This window comes from Heloderma suspectum, chromosome 2 (genome assembly GCF_057233095.1).
Source record: "Heloderma suspectum isolate Gila_16-S chromosome 2, 16-S_ref, whole genome shotgun sequence".
Taxonomy (NCBI): Eukaryota; Metazoa; Chordata; class Lepidosauria; order Squamata; family Helodermatidae; genus Heloderma; species Heloderma suspectum.
The window spans coordinates 336,587,368-336,612,828 of record NC_139459.1 but is presented as its reverse complement, the minus strand read 5'-3'; the positions used below and the strand labels follow the sequence as shown (position 1 = coordinate 336,612,828).

General features: G+C 40.0%; 1 protein-coding gene across 3 annotated transcripts in view; it reads left to right on the top strand.

Moving 5' to 3' along the window:
• The window catches only part of PRKAR2A (protein kinase cAMP-dependent type II regulatory subunit alpha), a 123,043-nt gene that overhangs the window by 48,370 nt on the left and 49,212 nt on the right, over window positions 1-25,461 (top strand). Inside the window, exons 1-2 of one of the 3 annotated variants that reach the window (XM_084840637.1) lie at window positions 21,664-21,731; window positions 23,875-24,305. The exons of the other annotated variants lie outside the window; for them this stretch is intronic. Coding sequence (XP_084696763.1) covers window positions 24,233-24,305 — 73 coding nt within the window. The 5' untranslated portion in view covers window positions 21,664-21,731; window positions 23,875-24,232. Of the gene's footprint in view, window positions 1-21,663; window positions 21,732-23,874; window positions 24,306-25,461 lie in introns of those variants that run through there. 3 annotated transcript variants of the gene reach the window in all.

Sequence of the window (25,461 nt, the reverse complement as noted above, 5' to 3'; positions counted from 1 at the left end):
GAAATTGATCTGTTTGAAATCCTGCTGTAGTTTGGGTTCAATACTTGGCCCAAACCATACTAAATCTTGAGCCCAGGAAGACAATACCTGAGCAAATGTTTATGTGTTGGTGGTTTGTTCAGTCTTCGATACTGTTTTCAGTTCAGTAAGTGAACTCACCAACAAACATGGGGAGAAGACAGCATTTCAGTTAGCTGTATAGTGCATCCCTTATACTGTAATGCTTAGCTAGTCTCCGAAGCTGTTAAAAATTGCTGTGGAATTCTTGTTTGTTTTATTGTTTGAGCCAAAAAATCTGCTTATGCCTATTGGTTTGCTCAACAGTGAGCTCCCTTGCACGCGCACTGGCTGCGTGTGTGTTGGTTAGGCCTGCAGGATCTCAGGCAGCAGATAGCGCAGGCTGCCCACACTGTACAGCAGCTGTCCACCATTTCAACAACACTTACTTTTAGTCTGTGTTCCTTTTGAAGAGCATCTACTCCTCCAGTAGTAGAACAACACTTCCTCTTTGCACCATTTCACTTTGCACTGAAAAGGAATAGTTAGAAATTAAGTCAAGGTCAGAATTCCATGGACTAAATAGAAGCAGTGTAATTATAGCCATAATTATAGCATCTGCAATTAGGAAAAAGACTCCCCTCCTCACTCAGTAGTGAGGTTCTTCCATCTCTGTTATATTTGTGCATTTACCAAGGCACCATTGTTGAATTGAAGGAGTAACATATACAGGGAATCTAGCTTATGTTTCTACAGAAATAATGGATCCCAGTATTTTAGACTATACTAGTATGAGCAGTATGTAGAAACTCGTAAGGATAACTTCAAGGATTAAGCATAGTTTTATTGTATTATAGTAAGCTTACAAAGATCATCCCGGTGGTTAGCCTGGTAAAAACTGTCAAATAGTACCCCAGATATTTTCTTCATGAAGGGAAGGTTGATGTTATTAATAATCGCCCTGAAGAAATTCTTGGTTACATAGCTATGTTATGAAGAGAACTTGTTCCTGGCATTCCTTGAACAAAAGGTTAATTGTGCATTTAAAATGAAGTGGAGTGAGACGTGACATTTCCCCTGTGTTTGCTCAGGTGTGATGGCTTTATTGTTCAAGTTGAACTTCTAGATAGCACATGGGGTCTTGCTTTTCAGCATTAGGGCACTTCATCAAGCTCTAATGTCTTTTGAAGTGAAACATTAACCATCTAGACCAAAAAGTCTATATTGGTAGAATAGGCAACTTTGGACAACCTTTGCTGTTCAATAATATTGTGGGTGCGCTTCACTGAACACTGAGAACCCTTTAGTCTGCATGGTGGGTGGTGATCAGAATGCTTAAACAAAAGGTTGCTTGAACAAAATCTGTAAGAGAGAGTTTTGCTAGCTACTGTTGTGTGCTATTTGGTTGGTTCTGGTGCTATAGCTCTGGACAAAGGCAATGATTGAGGCATGTTGTAAAAGGTTGACATAATAAAGCTGAGACTAGAAGAACATGAAACTTGAAAGTTGCTGACATACACTTATAGAAACGTAGACTTCCTTGTCCAGATTCTGATTTTGCTTTGGATTTTAATTTTATGCCTTACTAGAGACAAAAACGTAGCTGCGTGTAACTTAATAGAGCCCAAGGCTTCTTTGTATAGATGAGTACTGGATTTGGGTTAGGAGGTGATCTGAGTAGGCAGTTAGATTAACCTTTGTTAGATTGACCTTTGCTGCTGATTGAGAGAAATGTGGCATCTTTTTTCTAGAGTGAAACTAGCCACCAGGGATGTCAGTGTCTAAGCACAGCTTTGAAACAAACTGAAGGGGCATTAAAACCAGCCCCCAAACTGAGGCAAACTTCAAGCCCCAAATCTTTCCTCCAGCTCAGATTTTTATTCAAACTTGAGAACCTTCCTTTTTGCTGCCCACCCACTTCCCTGAACCTAGTGGAGTGAAGCTGTTCCATCGGGGCCTATGGTGGAAAGTAGATAGGCTGCAGGGGCAAATTGGGGTGTTTTGGTGAGGAGCCCATCCCTAGTAAATCTGTTACTACAAATGTCCTTGCTGGGCCATGCATTTCTGCCTCACACCAGTCATTTTGGGGGTACAGACTCTTTCACTGACTGACAGGTGATGGGTGCAACTGAGGATGCGGAGGATCATATAGCTGATAAATGGTTGCAGTACTCTGATTCCCCCATTCCCAGCCCTCCAGTTCTGGCCCTGCAGTGGGTTCCTCTTGCACCAGTGCAAGCTGATAGAGCTGTCTCCATTAGCTTGCGTTGGGGCAGCAAAAAACTCATCAGGGGTAAAAATGGGAGCAGAGCAGGGCAGCCTCTGCCTAGGATCAGTGAGAGATGGGCCCCTCTGCTTCACCCCCCAATTTCACTCCTATGCAGTTTTCTTCTTCTGATAAGAACTAATGGATATAATAGTTGCTCTGGGGGTAGGGAAACATTTCCTGAGATGACTTGGAATAATTACCCAGATTCTTCTGATTCCCCTCCCTCTCCGAAGACCTTGAGTAGTATAATAGTTTCCTTTACAGATTTTAAAGCACTGGTTAACAATATTGAGGCTCAAAATGCTCTTTAAGAAAAGGGGATCATAGGCTTCCCTTTTTGTGCTAAGGGACACTGAAACTGAGGGTGATTAACCTTTTCCTGTGAGGCATTTTTGCTATCAAATTTGCTCCTTGCAGCTGCCTTCACATATGTGGTATAAAAACAGGGGAACTCCTACGGGTGGAAAAGCAAGTTGGGGCTGATTCTGATAGCAAAAATGGCCCACATGGAAAGGGTTAATCAGTCTTTCCCACAGCGCCCATCTTGAAATCAACTTAGGAGCCGTCCAAGCCTCCATTTTCCTTTCAGCAGCCCCAGCAGCAAGAATGAGGTCTCGATAATCTTGGGCTATGTTGCAGAACTGTTACCTCTCCCACCCATACCTTCAACCTGTAGTATTCACAGTGGACTGCATTGCAGGAGTGATGTAAAACCTTTCTCTGAGCGACCTCCAATATGGGCATATTACTGATGGACTGTAGTTGCATTTGCATCCATAATTCAATTTTTTAAATGCTCAAACCAAGTCACATTTTACATACAAAATGCAAACAACTCCTTGTTTCTACCTTTTCTTTTATGAGGGGGAACCATTTGCTGCCCACTGATAGCTACAATAAAATCCTTGGCTATTGGATGATATAGAAATATAATAAATAAATATATTACTACTGATTTTTGGAGAGAGCACAGGTTAACCTTTAGAGGGAAGTCAGTAATTTAGGGCTAACGCTTACAGGTTGTTCTTTGGCGTCTTAACCAGATGGACTTTGAGAGAGCAGGGGCTCCGACAGCATGCACTGTAGTCTGCAGGAACCAGGCTTAGCCCAGTCATGTTCTGGTGAATTTTAATAGAGTTGTCCTGCATTTCATAGACACTGCTTAGTAAAATTAATACTTACATGTCATAATCAGACACTTAGATGACCTAAATGCTTTCAGTGTTTTCACTGAAAGTTGAGAGAACCATTTTAGAGTCTTATGATGGGGGGAAAGAAGCCCATGAGGACTCCTTGAGGAGATGGAACTGGTTACTGTTAACAGTGTTGTAATATAAAAAGCGATTTCTAAAATGGAGAACGAAAAGTTTTGAGTTGCCGAGTTCAGAATTGCAAAGGTTGCCTGTCTGACTCCATGATTGTGGGTGCAGGATCAGTCCAAATATCACCGTTTGCTTTACTAATGAGGACTGCTTTCTCCATGGATGTCACACATCTTAGTTTCAAAATATTTATAGAAGGTTTTAGGGAATAAAAAGTAAAATTAGCAGCGTTATTGTTTACTTGATGCTCAAAACTCCTGTTCTTTCAGCTCCTTTCCCTTCAGCTGTTTGCACAATATGGTTTTGCTAATACACACATCTGTGCCATTTTGAAAATTCTGGCAACAGTGTTTAAACTGAAATTAATTCCAATATTGATATCTCTTATTGAATCGACTGAAATAGGTATGTACCCAAACATTGGCATGCTTAATCAAAGTACAAGTTACCTTCAAATTTAACTGTATATGGCATTGTGCTAGACTGAATAACTTTAAAGCAGCCTGAGAGCCATCACACATGTATGTTTCAAGTACATGATAATGAAGAAAGGCCATCAGTATGAGACTTACAGCATTTAGATTCATTTGTGTTTTTGCAAAGAAATGCTGTTTTGTCCTTGAGCAGCCTGTCTGTTTCAGTTGCTCATAGGAAATTTGTACATAATTCAAGATAGCTGTTACTTATGCTGTAATTGTGGTTGGAGTTCACAGTTTGGAGAAACCATACACTTTTCAGTGAGACCAGAGATACTGAATTCAGGTCTGCACCAAAACAAAAAACAAACAAGCAAAAACCCCTTATTATTATTATTATTATTATTATTATTATTATTATTAATTTAATCTATTAATCGCCCATCTGACTGGTCACCCAGCCACTCTGGGCGATGTACAACATATAATAAAACAGTTTAAAACAATAAAATTCTACAATAAAAACATTTTCTAAAATACCCTAACCCACCCCAAATGCCTGCCTGAACAATCACGTTTTTAATGCACGGCGGAAGCTCATTAAAGAGGGGGCATGGCAGAGTTCCCTAGGGAGGGAGTTCCACAGAGTGGGGGCCTCCACAGAAAAGGCCCTCTCCCTCGTCCCCGCCAGTCTAGCTGTCCTGGCTGATGGGACAGAGAGAAGGCCATCAGAGGATGATCTTGTTAAGCAGCCTGTCTGGTGTTGCTGGAGGCGCTCCTTAAGATAGGCTGGGCCGGAACCATATAGGGTTTTAAAGGTCAAAACCAACACCTTGAATTTGGCCCAGAAAACAACTGGTAACCAGTGCAACTCCTTCAGCACTGGAGTGATGTGATCTTGCCGGCGGCTGCCTTTAATTAGGTGAGCTGCTGCGTTCTGTACCAGCTGCAGCTTCCGAACCGTCTTCAAGGATAACCCCACGTAGAGCGCATTACAGTAGTCTAAACGAGAGGAGACCAGGGCATGTACTACCGATGGGAGCAGATGGTCGGGAAGGAAAGGGCGCAGCCGCTGTATCAGATGAATTAAGAATTCCTTGCTGTTGTAAGCATGGAAGATTCTGTTGGTTGGTTGGTTTAGTTGGTTCTGGAAGATACCCTGAATCAACTTTAGATCAGTGATCTGGTGGTTTAAACAGAATGCTGCTCATGAGTACAGAAAAGCTTTTGAGCCCCTGCAGGTTTAGAATTCAACATTCAGGGTGTCTCCTGCTCACCAGCTGTGTTGGCTGTAGCAAGGGTAACACACTGAATCAGTTTTACGGGACAGTCCACCATTGATTATTTAACCCATGCTGAGGCTGCAGTGCATGCAGGACACGTGCAGCCACCATTTTGCATATTCAACCCTTGCTCAGGGTTTGTTGTGTCATGTGAACCCAGTGAGCTTGGGTTATGTAAGGGTTGTTTAACCTTTGCATAACCCATGCTTGCCAGGTTCACATGACACCACAACCCCTAAGTGGTGCCTGAGGGTGCCATGGCTCATCATGGGTTAAATAACCCATGATGAGCTGCACCTTGCTGTGCAAACCAGGGCACTCCATCAGCTGTGTCATAGTTGAGGCACAGACAAAGCATCTATGCTCTCTGTGGTTATGTGTTAAACAGAATATGTATGCTGCTTTTTAAAAGGTCAAATTAACATTTAGCTGTTTACAAATAACTTTGTACACAGGCACTATAACTGAAATTCCTTTGCAGTGTTAAGGCCAAGGCTGTGTCAATGTGCATACATTCACCACTCTGTATGCAATCTTGTATCAGTGATAAGATGACCTTCCATTCCAGAAAGACTCGTGATGAGTTATTTAGCTTTCAAATGTGTAAGACTGAACCAAGTTTATATTTCAACTAGCAATTGGTATGCATACAAAGACTAAACCCAAAATATTACTGTACCTCTGTACTGGCTTGCCAGGGCTGTTCTAAATGTCATGGTAACCTAAGTAAAGATCTCTCTGTGTTGTGGAGGAACAAACAAGACCATTTTAGTTCTCTTAGTTGGCACACAGATCTAATTCCCTAGACAGAACAGTTGTACACTGAGCTCAATCAAATATAAAGATAGCACTTTCTGCTACTCTGTTGCCTCAATCCAGCAACATAGCCCTGCACACACTGCCAGGGCTCTCCTCTTCTTGACAATGAGATCTGCAGAGTTTTGCTTAAGTGGACTGGACTAGGTGGTACACTGTGACCCACTCAAACTTGAAAGATAAATTGGTGTTTTAGTGAGGGCTTAGCACACCCAGTAGTCTTTGCTGAAGCTCTTGGTTTAGGCTAGATATGGAAGCTTCATGAGGGAACAGCTCTTCCTCTGACAGTTTTGCAGCAACAATTTGTTGTAATGCATATTAGGACAAGAAGTTGTAAATTGGGGATGGGCAAACTGGTTCAGCATTGAGAAACCCCCCTCAGATAGTTTCATGAGCCAGAGACAAGTTTCTGATTTGCATATTTCCTTGCTTCTGATGATTTGCATAGCATTTTGCTAGGCTTGCTGGGTGCTAAATGACAGCTACTGTGTACATTATGCTTAATTGTTACCCTCAAATGTTGGAACTTGAGCCAGCCCCTTAAAAAGATTAGCTTTGGAAATAAAAACTTTAAAAAAACGTTAGGATTCCTACCCATCCACCCACCTGTCCTGACCTCCCGATACTTCTAACATTTTTGCCATTATAATTTCTAACTTTTGCAACCATGCGCTGCAGGGATATGGGATCAAGCAGAATTTCCCCCCAAACATGCCTTAAACCTGAGGATTAAAAAAGAAAGAAACCCAGAACATTACAAAACCCTCACAGATTTTTGCTGGTCACCACTACAGGTGGTCAGGCCCCTGTAGATACCTCATTTCTCTTTATAAGAGTTTATAACACCGGCCCCCCCCATACCTGTTCAGTATTGGGTAACATAAGTTAAACCTCAGTAAGCAGAGAGTTTTAAAAACAAAGGCACTATGTTATAAAGAGAAATAATTAGAATTCATTTCAAAGGAAATCACATGGCATTTAAGTCTAAAGGGAAGAAAATATTTCTAATACTGCCTAAACAGTACTGAAATATCAAAATACAAGTCCCTTTAGGTAATATATTTCTACATTGCCTAGTGAAGATGGGATACTAGTCTGGGTGTTAAAAATTACTTAGTTCCAAGAATTCCTTTTTTCAGTTGTGCTCGTTTCACATGCCAGCAAGGTTATGCTCAAAATCCTACAAGCTAGGCTTCAGCAGTATGTGAACCAAGAACTACAAGCTGGGTCTCGAAGAGGCAGAGGAACTAGAGATCAAATCGCCAACATTCACTGGATCATGGAGAAAGCAAGAGAATTCCAGAAAAGCGTCTATTTCTGCTTCATTGACTACGCCAAAGCCTTTGATTGTGTGGATCACAACAAACTGTGGCAAATTCTTAAAGAGATGGGAGTACCAGATCACCTTACCTGTCTCCTGAGAAACCTGTACGAGGGTCAAGAAGCAACAGTAAGAACCAGACATGGAACAACCGATTTGTTCAAAATTGGGAAAGGGTATGACAAGGCTGTATACTGTCGCCCTGCTTATTTAATTTATATGCAGAGTACATCATGAGAAACGCCAGGTTGGATGAATCACAGGTCAGAATTAAGATTGCCGGGAGAATTATCAACTACCTCAGATATGCAGACAATACCAGCTATGGTTTTCCCAGTAGTAACGTATGGCTGTGAGAGCTGGACTATAAGGAAGGCTGAGTGCCAAAGAATTGATGCTTTCGAACTGTGGTGCTGGAGAAGACTCTTACGAGTCCCCTGGACTGCAAGGAGGTCAAATCAGTCAATCCTAAAGGAAATCAACCCTGACTGCTCATTGGAAGGACAGATAATGAAGCTGAAGCTCCAATATTTTGGCCACCTAATGCAAAGAGAAAACTCCCTGGAAAAGACCCTGATGCTGGGAAAGATTGAAGGCAAAAGGAGAAGGGGACGGCAGAGGATGAGATGGCTAGATAGCATCACCGATGCAATGAATATGAACTTGAGCACACTCCGGGAGAGAGTGGAGGACAGGAAGGCCTGGTGTGCTATGGTCCATGGGGTCACAGAGAGTCAGACACGACTTAATGACTGAACAACAACAACACAAAAGTTGTCAGAATGGGGTTAGCTGCATGTTGCATGGGCACTGGCAGCTCCAGGAAAACATGTACATTGTCTGAGCCTTGGGTTGAGTGACTGAGATGAAGAACTGAACTTTGCCCAGAAATTTCTCTCTGGAGAAACCATCACTGTTGGCAACAGGGCAAATGATAGTTGACAAGTCCTCAACAAGGCTGTAAAAAGAAGAGCTCTGTCATACCCTCTCTGGAAGAATCGTCCGTGGAGGAAGAGCTGGAGGACCACCCACCACAGCAGTGCCCAGGATCTGCCAATAAACCAGGAGGAACCTGGGCCCTCAGGGGTGACTATTATGGGGCCATCACTGGTGGAAGAAAGGACTCTGCCTCAGAGGTGGAGGCAGAGAAAACCCCAAGCTCTCAGGAGAGACGCTGCCTGAAAATATAGGAATTCAGAAGGAATGCTAGGGTGACCCAGAGGCCTCCTTGTGTGAAAAGACCTATTCACATGTAGGGGAGCCTTTTCAGATGCAGTCACTAACAGCTGACAGCTGAGGTTGAGGTGTGGCTCTGGCAACCTCTGTATAAAAAACAGCAGTGTGAGGCTGAGAGAGTTGCTGGAAGCAGCGTTGACCAGACCTTCCTGAATCCAGCTTCCCTTGCCTTGACTCTGGATTGCTGCTTTGACTAACTCCTACTGTGAGTACTTCTGGACTAAACTCTGACTATCCTTCTTCCTGCTCCTTGTCTATTATATTTCCTTGGAGCCTGTTTGCCTGTGACCTGGACTGTTGAGACCTTGCCTTTTGTTTGATCCCTGTTTGTGCTGACCTTCTTGGAACTCTTGGATCCTTGAACTTGCAACTGCTAGGCTCAAGACTCTTAAAACATGACAAGCTCCAGTGAAGTTCATCAGGAAAGGATAAAGCATAGAATCATAGAATCATAGAATAGTAGGGTTGGAAAGGGCCTACAAGGCCATCGAGTCCAACCCCCTGCTCAATGCAGGAATCCAAGTCAGAGCATCCCTGACAAATGGCTGTCCAGCCTCGTCTTGAATGCCTCCAGTGTGGGAGAGCCCACCACCTCCCCAGGTAATTGGTTCCATTGCCGTATTGCTCTGACAGTCAGGAAGTTTTTCCTGATGTTCAGCCGGAATCTGGCTTCCTGTCACTTGAGCCCATTATTCCGTGTCCCGCACTCTGGGATGATCAAGAAGAGATCCTGGCCTTCTTCTCTGTGACAACCTTTCAAGTACTTGAAGAGTGCTATCATATCTCCCCTCAGTCTTCTCTTCTCAAGGCTAAACATGCCCCGTTCTTTCAGTCTCTCTTCACAGGGCTTTGTTTCCAGTCCCCTGATCATCTTTGTTGCCCTCCTCTGAAACCTCTCCAGTTTGTCTGCATCCTTCTTCAAGTGTGGTGCCCAGAACTGGACACAGTACTCCAGATGAGGCCTAACCAGTGCTGAGTAGAGGGGAACTAGTACTTCCCGGGATTTGGAAGCGATGCTTCTATGAATGCAGCCCAAAATAGCATTTGCCTTTTTTGCAGCCACGTTACATTGTTGGCTCATATTCAGCTTGTGATCAACAACAATTCCAAGATCCTTCTTGCTTGTAGTGTGGTTAAGCCACGTATCCCCCATCTTGTAACTGTGCCTTTGGTTTCTTTTTCCTAGGTGCAGAACTTGGCATTTGTCCCTATTAAATGTCATTCTGTTGTTTTCTGCCCAGCGCTCCAGTCTATCCAGATCACTTTGAATTTTGTTTCTGTCTTCCAAAGTATTAGCTATCCCTCCCAATTTTGTGTCATCTGCAAATTTGATCAGCATTCCCTGCACCTCCTCCTCCAAGTCATTCATAAAAATGTTGAAGAGCACTGGGCCCAGGACTGAGCCCTGCGGTACCCCACTCGTTACCTCTCCCCAGTTTGAGAAGGTCCCATTGATAAGCACTCTTTGAGTCCGATTCTGTAGCCAACTGTGGATCCACCGGATCGTTGTTTCATCTAGCCCACTTTGAGCTAGTTTGCTCATCAGGATATCATGGGGCACTCTTTCGAAAGCTTTGCTGAAGCCGAGGTATATGATGTCTGCAGCATTCCCACGGTCTACAAGGGAGGTTACTTGATCAAAAAATGAGATCAGATTTGTCTGGCAGGACTTGTTTTTGACAAATCCATGTTGGCTTTGAGTAATCACGGCATTGTTGTCAAGGTGCTTCCAGATGGATTGCTTTATCATCTGCTCCAGAATTTTCCCAGGGATTGATGTCAGACTGACTGGTCTGTAGTTCCCAGGTTCCTCCTTTTTACCCTTTTTGAAGATAGGGACAACGTTAGCCCTCCTCCAGTCATCTGGCACTTCCCCCATCCTCCATGATTTCTCAAAGAGAATAGACAGCGGTTCTGAGAGTTCTTCTGCCAGTTCCTTTATGACTAGGATGCAGTTCATCTGGCCCTGGAGATTTGAACTCATTCAAAGTAATGAGGTGTTCCTTGACCATATGCCTCTTGATCTCAAGCTGCAATCCTGCCCCTTCAGCCTGTACTTTGCCTTTGCCGGGGGGGTCATAGACCCTCTTTTGGGAGAAGACTGAGCCAAAGTAGGAATTGAGCACCTCTGCCTTTTCTTTGTCATCTGTTATCATTTAGCCATCCATATTTAATAGCTGAACAACCATTTCTTTCCTCTGCCTTTTACTATGCACGTAGCTGAAGAAAGCCTTTTTGTTGTTTTTAACATCCCTTGCTAACCTCAGCTCGTTCTCAGCTTTAGCCTTCCTGACCCCATCCCTGCAATTCTGTACTATCTGCCTGTACTCTTCCTTTGTTACTTGGCCTTCTTTCCACTTCCTATATGTGTCCTTTTTTGTTTTCAGGTCATCCCTAAGCTTTTTGTGAAGCCACATTGGCTTCTTCTGTTGTCTTCCACCTTCTTGTTGGAATTGCTTGTGATTGTGCCTTGAGAATTTCCTTTTTTAAAAGCTCCCACCCATCTTGGACTCCTTTTCTCGCTAGCATCGCTTGCCATGGGACCTTACTGATCATTGTTCTGAGTTTATGAAAATCAGCTTTCCTAAAATCCAGGGTACGCGTTTGAGTACACTCGGCTTTTGCTTCCCTTAGAACCAAGAACTGAAGTACAACATGGTCGCTTTCCCCCAGAGTTCCTGTAACTGCTACTTTATCCACTAAGTCATCTCTGTTGGTTAGGATCAAGTCAAGGATAGCCGATCCTCTAGTTCCTTCCTCTACTTTCTGTAGGAGGAAATTATCTGCTACACAAGTCAGGGATTTCCAGGAGGGGCCATGTTTTGCACAATTTGTCTCCCAACAAATATCGGGGAAATTGAAGTCCCCCATTACTACTACATCATGCTTCCTTGAAACATTGGCTATTTGCTTTTCAAAAGTTTCATCCTTGTCTTCTCCTCGATTGGGTGGCTGGTAGTAGACTCCGACCACCAGGTTCCTTTTATTCTTTGCTCCATTTATTTTGATCCAGATGCTCTCGATGGGGCTACCAAGCTCCTCCTCCTGTATTTCTGTGCAGAGATATGTATTTTTCACATACAGTGCAACCCCACCTCCCTTTCTGTTCCTCCTGTTCTTTTTGAACAAGCTGTATCCTTCAATTGCTGTATTCCAGTCATGAGAGTCATCCCACCAAGTCTCAGTTATACCTATCAGGTCATAATTTCCCTCTTGTATTAAGAGTTCAAGTTCGTTCTGTTTGTTTCCCATACTCTGGGCATTTGTATATAGACATCGAAGACCATGTGCTTCATAGTCTGGCTTTCTTCCTACATGTGTCTGAAGACTATTATTGGGCGCTATCAGAGCTGTTCTCTCCATTGCAGTGCATGCGCCTATGTCCATTGTTACCCCCAACATTACATCTCCCTTCCTCGTAGGATTCAGTTTAAAGCCCTCCTGATGAAGTTCTTCATGCTGTGGCCAAACACATTCTTCCCATCCTTTGTGAGGTGCAACCCATCCCTAGCCAACAGCCCATCTTCCAGGAAGTATAGCCCGTGGTCCTAGAATCCGTGGTCCCAGCATGAATGAGTGCCCACAGTAAGGGAAGGGATCTTCTCTCTCCCCCCCCCCAGTCTTTTATTGTGAATTTTTACAAAACAAAACAAAAATATAACAAAACCTAAAAAAAAAAGAGAGCGAAATAAAAATAAAAGTACAACATGTTCAAAAATCCTCAATTTCAAATACTGCAATATTCATGAAAGGCAAAAGAAAGGAAAAAATAGGTTACACGTAAACTTCAGTAAAAGCAGACCACATTTCCACATATAAGTCCATCTGCAAGTTACGCCTATATACCATTCTTTCAAATGTTGCTATTGTTAAGTCTTCAGTCCGTTGTGTTATAGGCGGTGAGCTTTTATCTTTCCAATATCGTAGTATCAGTGTTTTAGCAACCAAAAGGGCACGAAAAATCCATTTACGCTGATCATGTGTTACGTTCCAAGAAGCAGGTAAATAATTTAAGAGAACATTTACATCAGTAAATATTAAAAAGCTTTCCAATACAAAATTTATCCGTACAATAACTTCCTCCCAAAAGAAGGCAACCATTGGGCATTTCCAAAACATATGAATAAAAGAAGCATTGACTGCATTACACCTCCAGCAATTAGCCGAATTTGACAAGCCTTTATTAAAAAGACGTTGTGGCGTCCACTAGACCCGAAACAAAAGTTTTTGCTGAATAAGGCATAATCGAAGATCCATTGAAATGTCCGATACAGACACCAAAACGGCAGTCCACTGATTAAGCAAAATAAAATGTTCGAATTCCCCGTTCCATTCCTGCTGTAAACCACTTGCATCATATTTATTCATTGATAATAAATGTTTGTAAACATAGGTCGATATATCTGATCAGCTTCAGTAAGTATTTCCAGTAGCGAAGGAGACTCCAAGGCAGTAAAAGCAGCAGGACCAAATCTAGATACTAACAAATGTTTCAATTGCAAGTACTGCTATTCCGCTGTAGCAGGCAAATCAAATTGATCTCGCAAACTCATCATCAACGCCCACTAATTGATCTAGGGTAAATATTTTATCTGTCCAGGTCCGCCATAAAAACATTTTCTTGCCAATTCTTAAATCTGATTTCCCCATAAAGTCAATTTAGCATGGGAAAATGGATCAAACTGTAATTGACGTGATATTATTCACCAAACGTCCTTAACTGCCAAAATTGTGGGAGGAGCTCTGTCTCCTTTAATATGCTGAGAACCTAATGCCATCCATTTAAAGAGAGGCTCCAGACAAGAAGATTCCAATATTGACCAAAGAGGAAAATCTAATTTGAGTGGAAAAGACCAACATTTAGTAGAGGTCAGCAAACAAGCCCGATGGTATATAGCTAGATCCAGAAAACCAAACCCACCTTCATTAATTGGAAGTTGCATCCCTTTTAAAGATATTCTTGATGGAGAGGAATCCCAAAAGAATTTACAAAACAAAGCCTTAAGTTTTTTGAAATATTTGCCAGGTATAAATAGGAAGGGATCTAGTCTTAACATTTCAGCTGCGGGGTGCGAAGATTTTGTGGCATATAGAAACACACAAGTGAATTAACCACACACACGTCAGAAAACAGGCTGCTGGAAAATGGAGTTTGGGAGCTTTTAAAAATTGGAACTGGTCAGGTGAAGTTGATCAAGCCCTCTTGTTCTTTAAAATCCGTACGAGTAATTTTCATTGCAATAAGGCCGTTAAACTTAATTTTTAAAATTTATTTTATTTTATTTATTTCATTTCATTTCTATACCGCCCAATAGCTGAAACCAGAAGCTTAAATTCTCAGGGGAATGAACTGGTGAATTTTACAAAATTACCTTATGGGTTGTGTGTTGTTAGGCTATGAAGTGTCCTCCCTGCACAGAAATACTAGAAAACTTGTTTGTCTTGTAGACAGTTAGATATGTAAAATTTCCAGAACTCTTGAAGCCATGAGAGGGACACGCGTATTTTGGGGGGGGGGGGGGCAATAAATATGTGCAGCACATTAGGCTTGATTAGAAACTGATTTTACTACTGTAACAACTTAAAACAAATGGTTTATAATGTAGCATATGAAGTTGTACTATTTGGCATTTTTATGAAACTTACAGAGCAGTGATCCTATGCATATTGTCTAGGAAGATTACTCTGTTTACTGGAGTGTACTCTTGTTATAAGCAAAAATTGCGGGCGAGTGAGAGCGCGCGCATGCTCTGCGTCCTATGCTACTTTGAGATGTAAAATTTCTGGAAATCTTGAAGCTATGGAAAAAATGTGTGTTTAACCTGTGCTTTTTTGGAAAAATTAGAAATTTTAGAAAAATTGAAAACAATACTTATTTTTTTTAGCGCTCTTTCCAGATCTGAAGTTATTTTGTTGCTTTAAGACAGCTTTCCCCAACCTGATGCCCTCCAGGAATTTTGGACTTCAGCTTCCATCAGCCTCAGGCAGCATGACCAATGGCTACACTGTAGTCCAACACCTCCAGAGGGCACCAGGTTGGGGAGGGCTGCTTTAGGAACATAAAACAGCTTTTATGTTCCTAAAGTTATTTTATGTATGACTTAGTTTGCTCATAAAATTACCACTATATTTTAAAACATTTAAAAGTCAACTCAGTTAGTAAATTTATAATTATTGTCTGAATAAATTAGAACTACATTAAATGACTGCTACAGCATCAGAAACACAGGACTCTATAGAACAAAACTCAAACTGTCAAGAATGCACATTTACTGTTACAAAGGAACAGTGGTGACTCTACTCACACGTTTGGAAATGGAGCATAAATGTCTATCAGTAAAGTATACTTTAGACCAATAAGTTTAATAAGGAATGAAAGGACTAACTCTGCTGGGAATCTTACAGAGAGGATTAAAAAACTACTTTCTCCCATGGCTTCATTATTTCCAGACATTTTACATCTCTAGTCTTTCTATAAAAGTGTTCTTACTACATAGTTTTTAGAAATCATTTTGAGGGAGTAAATGCTGGGTAACAATATTTAAGTACTTTGTCTAAAATTCTAAAAGAAAACATTTCATAATCCAAAGCTGTTCAATTTTTCAGAAAAAAACAAAAATGGTCCTTGGAATAAAACCAGTTTTCCTCCAATTTTTCCTGTTTTTTTCTGGGCCTTCCCATCTCTAATGCTTCCTAAGCACATATATCTTAGGCTTTACCCTCTGAGAAGCAGGAAGAAATAAAAGTTGAAAATAGAAAACACAATATTTGTAGTAAACATGGGTAAATTATTTGGATAGAAACACTCTCATAGTCACAGAATTAAGGATTAGCACCATATTTAGTAATCGAGTTAAGCTTTTTAACATTGAAATCACTGAACTCTTAAATAGTGTGGAATCATCATACACATATTATATAGCATATTAATTGTGGGCATTGTGGGTGTCTAGAACATTATCTTAAAGCATTTCACTCATTCTGAAAGAGAAATTTTTTATTGGTCTCCAATATTCCCATTTTTTCTGTTGGAAAAATACCTCTTGGAATAAACAAAGAACTAGTTCTTCCCACCTCCCAAATTTTTCTATTCTTTTTTGGCGTCTTCATATTTCTGTACAGAGTGTTGTTCTTAAACAGAATACAACTCTGGTCTTGGTGTATTAATAATTTCTGCTGTGTCTTGAGAAACACTTTCTGTAGAATTAAAACAGTATTTGCTGATTCTTTTAAAATTCATTTTTATTGTGAAATTTCAACATAAACAAAAAAATTAAAAGAATTTTAAAAATTTATATACTTTCTTATATACATACATAGATTGGTATATATCCAGATCAGTGAATATGTATAAAATGTATATATGTGAAAATACAACTTTCTAGCATGAGTAATACATGAGTTTCAGCAAAAGTGGACCAGATATCCAAATAAGTATCTATTTGCTAAACACTACCCATTCAAGTATTGAAAGTGTTGTTAGGTCCTCAATCCATTGCATTATAGGAGATGAGTGTTTATCCTTCCAAAGTTGTAATAGTAGTCTTTGTTAATTTCCAGGAAGCAGGTGGATAATTTAAAAAGAGCATGTACAAAAGACTGTACTAGTACAAAATTTATCCATATAATAACTTCCCCCCAAAAAGAAGCAACTACCGGACATTGCCACAATATACGTTTAAAGGAAGCATTAGTTGCGTTGCACCACTGGCAATTAGCCGAATTAAACAAACCCTTATTAAAGAGACATTGCGGCATCCAATGGACACGAAACAAAAGTTTTTGCTGAATAAAATGCAACCTAAGATCCATAGTTGTGACTGTTATCGACACCAAAGCTGGCAATCCATTGATTAGGCAAAATGGGGCAATCCAGTTCCCTATTCCATTCCTGCTTAGAACCCTGTATAGTTATTCACCAGTAATTAACAAGAATTTGTAGAAATGGATCATGGATCACTTTGCCTGACCAGCCTCTATAAGTACTTCCAATAATGATGGAGATTCCGATGCTGTAAAAGCGGCTGGGCCAAACCTAGATACTAACAAATGCTGCAATCGCAAGTATTGTCATTCAGCCATAGCTGGCAATCTTGTTTGTCATGCAAGATAGAAAATGCCAAACTCATCGGCACCCACCAAAGAAAAAATTTCCTTATCTGTATATGTCTGCCACCAGAACATTTTCTTACCAGTTTTTAGATCTCGATTGCCCCATATAGTCAATGTAGCATGAGAAAATGAATCAGAGTGTAATTGACGCGACATTAGCTGATTTTGAGAACTCCTCTGCCTTCATTAGCAACAGTTAAAATTAGGATAGAATTGATGCCCGTGGCTTTTCCACAATGGTGCTTTTCACAATGTCAAAAGAGGTTTTTCTCTAGTGAGTGAGTGTTAAAGTGGAGAAGAGCACAAAAGAGAATGTAGAACGTTTCCATACTTCTGCTATTTATTGCCTTCTGACAGATCAGATTCTGTGAGCATTCACTGGCTATCTGGCTTTTTCATCAGCCATTTGTCAGAAGTTGGTGCTAAAGCTTTAAAGCAAGAGGGCAGTACACTACACAGGAGGTATAATTCTAGAACTTGTCTGAAAATTTAGACACAGTTTGCACATTGGCAACAACCCGTTAACAAAACGTGGGTTGTTGAAAATGCAGTGGAGTTAGCATGTTTGGCCATCACTACACAAGATATAGTGCCAGCCACCAGTTTGGCTATCAGTGGCTACTAGTCCTGATGGCTATGTGCCACTTCCAGTATCAGAGGCGGTATGCTTATGTACACCATATTTTGGGGAACATGGGCAGGAGTGTGCTTTTCCACTCGTGTCATGCTTGTGGGTTCCTAGTTGACAGCTGGTTGGCCGTTGTGTGAATAGAATGCTGGACTAGATGGACCCTTGGTCTGATCCAGCAGGGCTCTTCTTATGTTCTTACGCTTGCTGGTTTCTGCTTGTTTGCTCACGTCCGCTAAGATAAACAACCCAGGTATGCCCTTTTTGGAACCAACTTCTGACAAAATTAGCCTACAATGACTGTTCCATGATTACTGCAGGCTTAAATAAGGACAGCCTTGCAAATTTACATAGAAATTTGGAAGGTGTTAGTACATGCTGGATGTTCTCTTACCAGCTAGAATACTAAGAAACTTGTTTTTAATACAGAAGGATGTGTTTTTATATTTTAAAATTATAGATTTATAGATGGTAGATCTGGGCAACTTTTCTATGAGTATATGACCTCACAAATTGTTTTCTAAGCTGCCCTAAGTATAAAAAGGTGCTTGCCATGTAGCATGAAGAGCTGCTTGAAAAATTCAAATTTGAAAGTATAAATCACTTCCAAGCTTAATGAAAATTAATTTCCAGGAGTATAGCCATATTGGTCTGTTGCAGGAAAAACAGTCTTGTGCCTTTAGAAATGTGTTAGTCTTTAAGGTGCCACAAGGCTTTGTTGAAAATTAATTGATATTTCCCATGGAGGAAGTTAATGACCTTGCATTTTCTGTTAGCCTTCAGTTATTTTTTTTTCCCATGGTGTTATCTGCTTGTGAACACACACAGTCGTCTCACAGATATCCTGTGTTAATTTATGATGATCAGTTTGGGAATAGCAGAAGACCAAAAGGGCTGTAACTCTTTTGCTTATGAGATGGAATGAATATATTAGTACATTGGCAATAAGCAGTCAGTGCAGATAGAAAAAAAGAACTACATAATTGTAAGATCCATATGACATAATACCCTTAAATGAAAGAATGTCCATAAAAAGCTTTAAGCACAGGATTTTTTTAATTTTTTTTTTTTTACAAAAGAACAAAAACAAAACATCAAGCAAAATACCAAGATAACACATGGAAAATGCAAAATAAGCACAAGGATTAACCACTATTATTGTGGTTGTGGAGTGTGTAAATCATGCATATTAGCTATATCATAATGTACAGCTGCAAGTTTTACTCACATGGCTGCATGCAAGAAACTCTTCACATTCACTGTTGAAACAGATTGTTGGCATTGGGTTAGGGACCCTGAAAGGTAGTTTAAACTTAGAAGTGGGAGCAAGTTCAATAAGTCTGGGAAACATTGGAATAAAGTCAAGGAAATTGCTATATGACTTCAATGAATATTGCACCCTTCTCCAATCTGGTGCCCTCCAGATATTTTGGACTACACCTACAATAATCCCTGACCATTGGCCATGCTGGCTGGGACTGCCGAGGATTGTAGTTCAAATCGACCTCTGAGATGTTCTGAGGATGCATTATTGGTCATTCCATGACCAACAGTGTGTCAGCATGTAAGCAGGTCTTCTTGGCACACTTCGAACAAGTGTGGTTCAAGGAGCGGAAACTGTGGTGAGCTTAAATTGCCTCTTGAAAACACATTTGTTAACTCAGGCTTTCCTGAGTGTTTATCTGTTTCTGGGTGTTTTGAGCCTAAAATGGGGGCCCACATATAAATCATGTAACTCCTTTTGCTGTTCAGTCTTCCTTTGTCCGTTCAGCCTAGACAGTGAAGTAATTTCTAGGGCAGCCTTCCCAATATGGTGCTCTATAGATGTATTGGACCAACTTCCATCAGCCCCTGCCAGTGTGGCATGCTGGGAGTTGTAGTCCAAAACATCTGAAAGGCACCAGGTTGGGGAAGTGTGTTTTAGGGACTCTGCCTTGTGATTTTGCCTAGCTTTGAGCAGGGATCTTTGCATGCACAAGAAGTATAGAACGTAGAATTGGACAGATTTTGCATTAAACAGAATTCATATCTTTATGAGATCTGTTACGAGAATCTGTTTTCATTTTAAAACTTGCTAGCTTGCAGACTTTAAAGTAATGGGTAAAATCTCTGCAGCTGAAGGTAAGTTGCTAAGTAGGATTTCCAGCGTTCAGGGACTGGGGCGAGCATCGCATCATTGTCCCTTGCCATGATCAGCAGAAGCTGAACAACTTCTGCAAAATATATGCTTATGTGTTGCAGAGCTCCAAACTGTATTATCCTTTTTGGCATGAAGCAGAATACCATTTGGCAGCATATGTTAAGTTTTAATTGATCCTGGAACAGCGTATGGTTATGGCTGTCTGCTTTGAGATTGCTTGTTGAAGTTGTTTTAGATATATGTTCTTGTATATTGTTCTGTTCATGTGTTTTTTTTTATGGAATTAGCTTTTAAAATCTGTATATTGTATTTTTAATTTTTTTAATCTTTGTAAACTGCCCAGAGAGCTTTGGCTATTGGGAGGTATAGAAATGTAATAAATAAATAAATAAATACCATGTCATTGTCACACACTGTATAAATACCTCAGCTGTTTTTCTAATAGTCAGAAGTATTTGAAATGAAATGTTTGATTAGGAAAGAAATTCAATAACACATGTATTAGTGTAATTTACATGTTCAAACAAATTTTAAGCTTTACTTTGAAAAATATTTTTATTGCAGTTCTTGTCAGTATTTTAATGCATGACAACTCAGTAGCATACACTTCCTCATATGGTTCCAATGAAGGCAATTATATTAATGTTAGCATGCACAAAAGGTAAGCATTTATTTATATTTGATGCATACATGCTTCCCAGAGATAGTCACCTGAAAAAACGTCAAACATGAACATAAGGAACTAGACAGGAGAGGCAGGAAGGATTCCCATTGCCTCCTTACAGAAGAACTTATTGATGATTACTGCTGCCAAGTTACTTTATGCAAAGAACTGGAGGTCCCATAATTATCTTCCTTGAAAGATTGGCTTATGTAAGATCAGCTGTCAGGGCCAAATTAACACATAACATAAGGATAAAAGAATTAGACAGCGGTGGAATAACTTTAAAGTATTCCACCTCTAAGTTGAAATCCTTTCATTGAATATTATAAAGTAATTTATTATATCTAAATGTACACTGTCGCTTTTCATTGTTTTGAATCCATTTCAAAAATAGCTATATAATAACAATAAAGTAAACCAAGATTGCTATTATATGTTACATTTTCTATACTTTTTTACTTGTTTGGGTCATATAAAGAAATTGTAATGATTATATGAAAATTTAAAAAACACATATTTCATATGAACTAAGACTTGAGTTAGAACAAAAAAACTTTGAAACTGCCCAATTGACTGGTATGGTATCCATTAATTATGTGCACTAACTAATTTTATGAAACAATGCATTTTTAGAAATGAAAACTTTTTTCAACAGAAAACTATAATAGTGGAAATCTTTTACCCCACATCACCGATTTCCAGATTTGCATATATATTCTGAAGGAATTTTCTAGCAGACATCAGCCCCATTTGCACATAATGGCAGCAATTTGTTGGTTAATTAACCTCCAATATGCTGTGGCATGTGCCACTGCCATTTTGAATAGACAACCTCGAATCAGCCCAATCAGAGGTTGGTCTGTGACATGTGAACCTGGGCACTGTGAGTTAATTGTGGGTTAAACAACCCAAAGTTAACCTAACAACTGTTAGATTGTTTAATCTACAGTTAACCCACAGCGTCCAGGCTTGCACGTCACGGAACAATTTCCAGTTGGAGGTTGCATATTCAAAATGGCAGTGGCACAAAATCCCAGCAAATAATGGGTTAATTAACCCACAATTTGCCACTGTTACATGTGACTCAGGTCATCCTAGAGGAGAAGTTGGTAGGCATGTGCCTCCTTTGGCAGGAGTTTTACTGTTCCTCCCACCTCATCCCCCTGTTGGAATATTTCCTGTGCAGTTAAAACTGAAGTGCAGTAGACTTGCAGTCTGAAAGAAGAAAGAATAACTGTTGTTAAAGTTATTAATCAAATAGTTATTCATTGTTCAAGTTATTAATCCTGCACATAAAAGACTTCTGTAGTATATGGCTATTGTAAATGTTTTGCCATGCAGGTTAGATACATTCCATCTTTTCTTGAAAACTAGTTTTAAGCCATTGCAATCAGCCTGTAGTTCTAGATAACGCAATTGATGTTAAATCAGCTTAATCATGTTAGAACACATGTACAGCAGTAGTAGAACTTGCTGTTCAAATGTGACAGACCTTGTAGAAAATGAAAAGAAAACCAGCCAAATCTTGTGAGTCAAATGGTGGGAAGCCGAGTCAGACAAAGTAATACTATAGAAGAGTCTTGTGCCAACTTAAAGACAAACAAATTTATTATAACTTAAGCTTTTGTAGATGACTTGCATGAAGTGTTAAGTAATACAAATATCTTCCGCAATTGGCATGTGCTTTGAAAAGACAGGAGAGGCAGGAAGGATTCCCATTGCCTCCTTACAGAAGAACTTATCGATAAGCACTGAGAGTCTCCTACCTTGCTGATAAGGAATCCTTTCTGTTGGGTTTTGATCCTAAGCAGCTGCAGTCCAGTAAGCTGGAACCACTGTTAGCACCAGTGTTTTGGGGTTCTGTGACTCATCTATATTATACAGCTGGTGTCTGATAACAGTGTTCTTTTCTGAATTTTCATGACCATTAACAATGAATTTTTTAAAAGATAAATAGTGCTAAGCTATACAGAACAAGCTGTGTCTAAATTGCAAAAGCGTTGTTGCATAAACTACTAACCAACATTCTTCTATTAGTCAGCTGTCTAGTTCATGGCAGACTAGCCAAGTGTTCTGTGGAGACTGAATGTATTTAGTAATTCATCACATTGATTTATGTGTGGGCAATTCTCCTGTCTCCTTTAGTAGTGTGACTTAGGAAGACTTTTCCATGTTCAGATGTTCTGGTGTCATTTCTTCCAGGCTTAAGAGAAACTGCAGCAAAACTGTTCTATACTTACAAGTAGCTATATCCATTACATGGGAGCTTCTTTTTCAGACTTCATTAGATGGTGGGTCTTAATTGTGGATTGGTTTGTGTCCGATTATTGCTTTTTGCTATGTCAGTAGATGGAAATGTATGTAGTCTTCACAAAACTATGAGGTGGTGGAGTACAGGCAATATGGCTTCTCATATAGTCTTAGCACACTTATCTGATTATATTTCTTGCATGCCAGAAAAATTGTGTCAGTGAAGGGGACAGGTTACAGCAGCGATGGCCAACTGGCCTTCATCCTGATTCCATTTATTCCTCTCAACTGTGCCAGGTTGGGCATAGTGTGTACCAGTACTTACCTGGCAGATGTTTTGGACTTCAACTCCCAGAAGTCCCTGCAAGTATGGCCAGTGTTCAGGAATGCTGTGAGTTGAAGTCCAAAACATCTAGAGATGTACTTTCTGCCCCCCTGTGCGCTATAGTATGGGCACTGCCTAGTCTTCTTTCTGCACCCTTCATTACTGAAATAAATCTTTCAGCGGATTCTTCTTTTTAAAAAGCAGCAGGTACAGCTTAAATTGAAACTACATTTCAGAAAGGATTTCCTGTTTGTAAAAGAATGTTTTCTCTCCATGTGTGTCTATTTTCTTGTCAAGCACTTTCATTTAACAGTCTTTGCAAAAGCTACATACTGATAGCGGCAGCACAGCCTGAGTCATGTGTTTGAGCTAGTCTTAAAATATTTTACCAAAAAGGCTTAAAGTAAATTTCACACATCTCCTTTCTCTACCCCTGCTAAAAGCATGACACACATATTACTGCTTATTTTTGAGACACAGTGACATAATTGGGAGCTCAGTGCCTTGCTAAATTTGCCTTAGTTACACAGATCTGATATTTTTATACCATTATGTAAATAAACAATGTGCCTTGAATTGTAAAGCAGTGGTCGTGAAGTTGAGTCATATTTTCCAGTGGGTCTTTTATAGGGGCAGATACCTTATCTGAAAGCCTCTTCAGAAGTTTTCCGTCTGTAGAGTGACTTGGCATAGAATCAACTACCAGGCTTACCTTAAACTGTTCTTGTTAAATGTATTTTGGGGAACATGATGTTCAAATGGCTAGTTCTAACTGTCACGTCTTTGTGTTAAAGGTGTTCACATATGTTTGAGCTACTTTCTGTTAAGCAAAGTGCTCAAAAAGCAATGCGGAGATTTGGCATGGGAATGGAAACTGGGAGAAAATAGCATGTGTATTAGTGGAATATTAGTTGGGAAAGGACTTCTGTTAAATCCCTAGGCTGTTCCTTGAGTGAGTGTATGTAAAAATGTGTGAAGTGTAAAGAATAATTTGAGCGTTCAGGTCAAGTGGAAACTTATGAAAGAAAACTATCAGAAAAAATATCACACATACAGGACTATAGATTTTGATATGCCGTATTTTTTCTTTTGTAGTTGATGGAGCACCTGTTGTTTCTCCTTCATTTGAGTGGAGCTTTTGGCTATGCGCATTGCTCTAACATATCTACACAGCCCATGGTTAAGGATTGGCTTGTAACTTTCAGCACCATACTGGATGCAAGTTTTTTTTTTTTTTTTAAGCACAGGTGGACGACGTGGGTCTGTTACTTGCAGCCCTTGGACTTACCTTATGTGATTCCTGGTATCTCTTGTACCTTCCCCACCACTGTGAGGAAACGAAGTGGGACTGAGACGCAGGCAGGTGCACACCTGAGCTCAGTGGCTAGAGCAGTGCAGCGCCTACTGGAAACAAGCTTTAGTATCCACATCATATGGTCAGGCGTGTGTTCATATGCGAGCCTTCCTGTGTCTTGTTTTTCGTGCAGCAGTAGCTGGATTGCTGGGGGCCATAGGCACTTCACAAGGTGAGGAGCGTTCTGATCGGGGAGAGAATCAAAAATGGGATGAGCAAAAACAGGGGCTCAAATAGTGAAGAGACAAAGGGAGGGGAAGAGAGAGAAGGGGATGGGAAAAGGAGAATGGAATAAATGGGTATGTGCACATGTGGGTGGATGGCATGGTTGTATTCACCATACTGGAGCTGATAGCATATAACCAACAGGAGATTTGTAGTTTTGATCCTTTATGGATATTTTTGCATATTCTTAGTTACCTAGTTACTTAGTTTTGCATATTCTTATTCACCTATTGCTGGGTGAAGAAATAATAATACACACTTACTTGATGTGAAATCTGATTGTATTAAGTAATTTATAATCATGTGTTTCTTCAATTGTCAGAACATCTTAGATCAGAAAAAAATCAAATACAGTAAAAAATTACAACTAAAAATACAGTTGAAGTTGAAGAGTAGTTATTAAAAACAACTTGCAGTATCAATTTAATCATTTCAACGTTAAAGTCCCATCAAAACAAATACATTTTCAATTTCTTTTGAAAGGACCTTAGAAAAGAAGCATCAAACTGTGTACCTGCTTATTTAGAGAGAGTTCAAACCCCATCCAGAACAGGGTTGTTGTAACACCTCTTCCAGATTGCCAGTATTTCGGACCAAAAATACTTCCCTTTTGTTAGGATTAACTTAGTGATTGATACTCAAGTCTGCAGTTACGTTCATATATTTTATTACAGGAGTTTAGCTATATCCCTTTTTGACTGCAAATATTTCATATTTATCAAGTAGAGGCACAATTCAGAACAAAGGCTGAAAATGCACTTTACATAATTTTGGAGAGAAAATATGAGTATTTCAGACAGTTTTCAGAGGTGATGTGGGCAGGTTTCTGCTTATGAGAGTTAGTATGACTGTATTTTTAAATGCCAAGAATGTAAAAAAATCTGGGCCTACCCCGATGGTAAAAAGAAAACTCCCTTCTTTCTTAGTGCTAGTTAGCTTTGCCGGGAGTGAAATACCCTGACTCCACATAATGAAAGGGTGTGTGTGTTGCCCTGCTGAGATGGGGATAACTGCTTTTTGCCTTAAGAAATTGTGTTGTATTTTAATCTTTAAAGTGATTTGAACATTAGGAAATATGGTTTAAACACACTTTAAACAGAGAA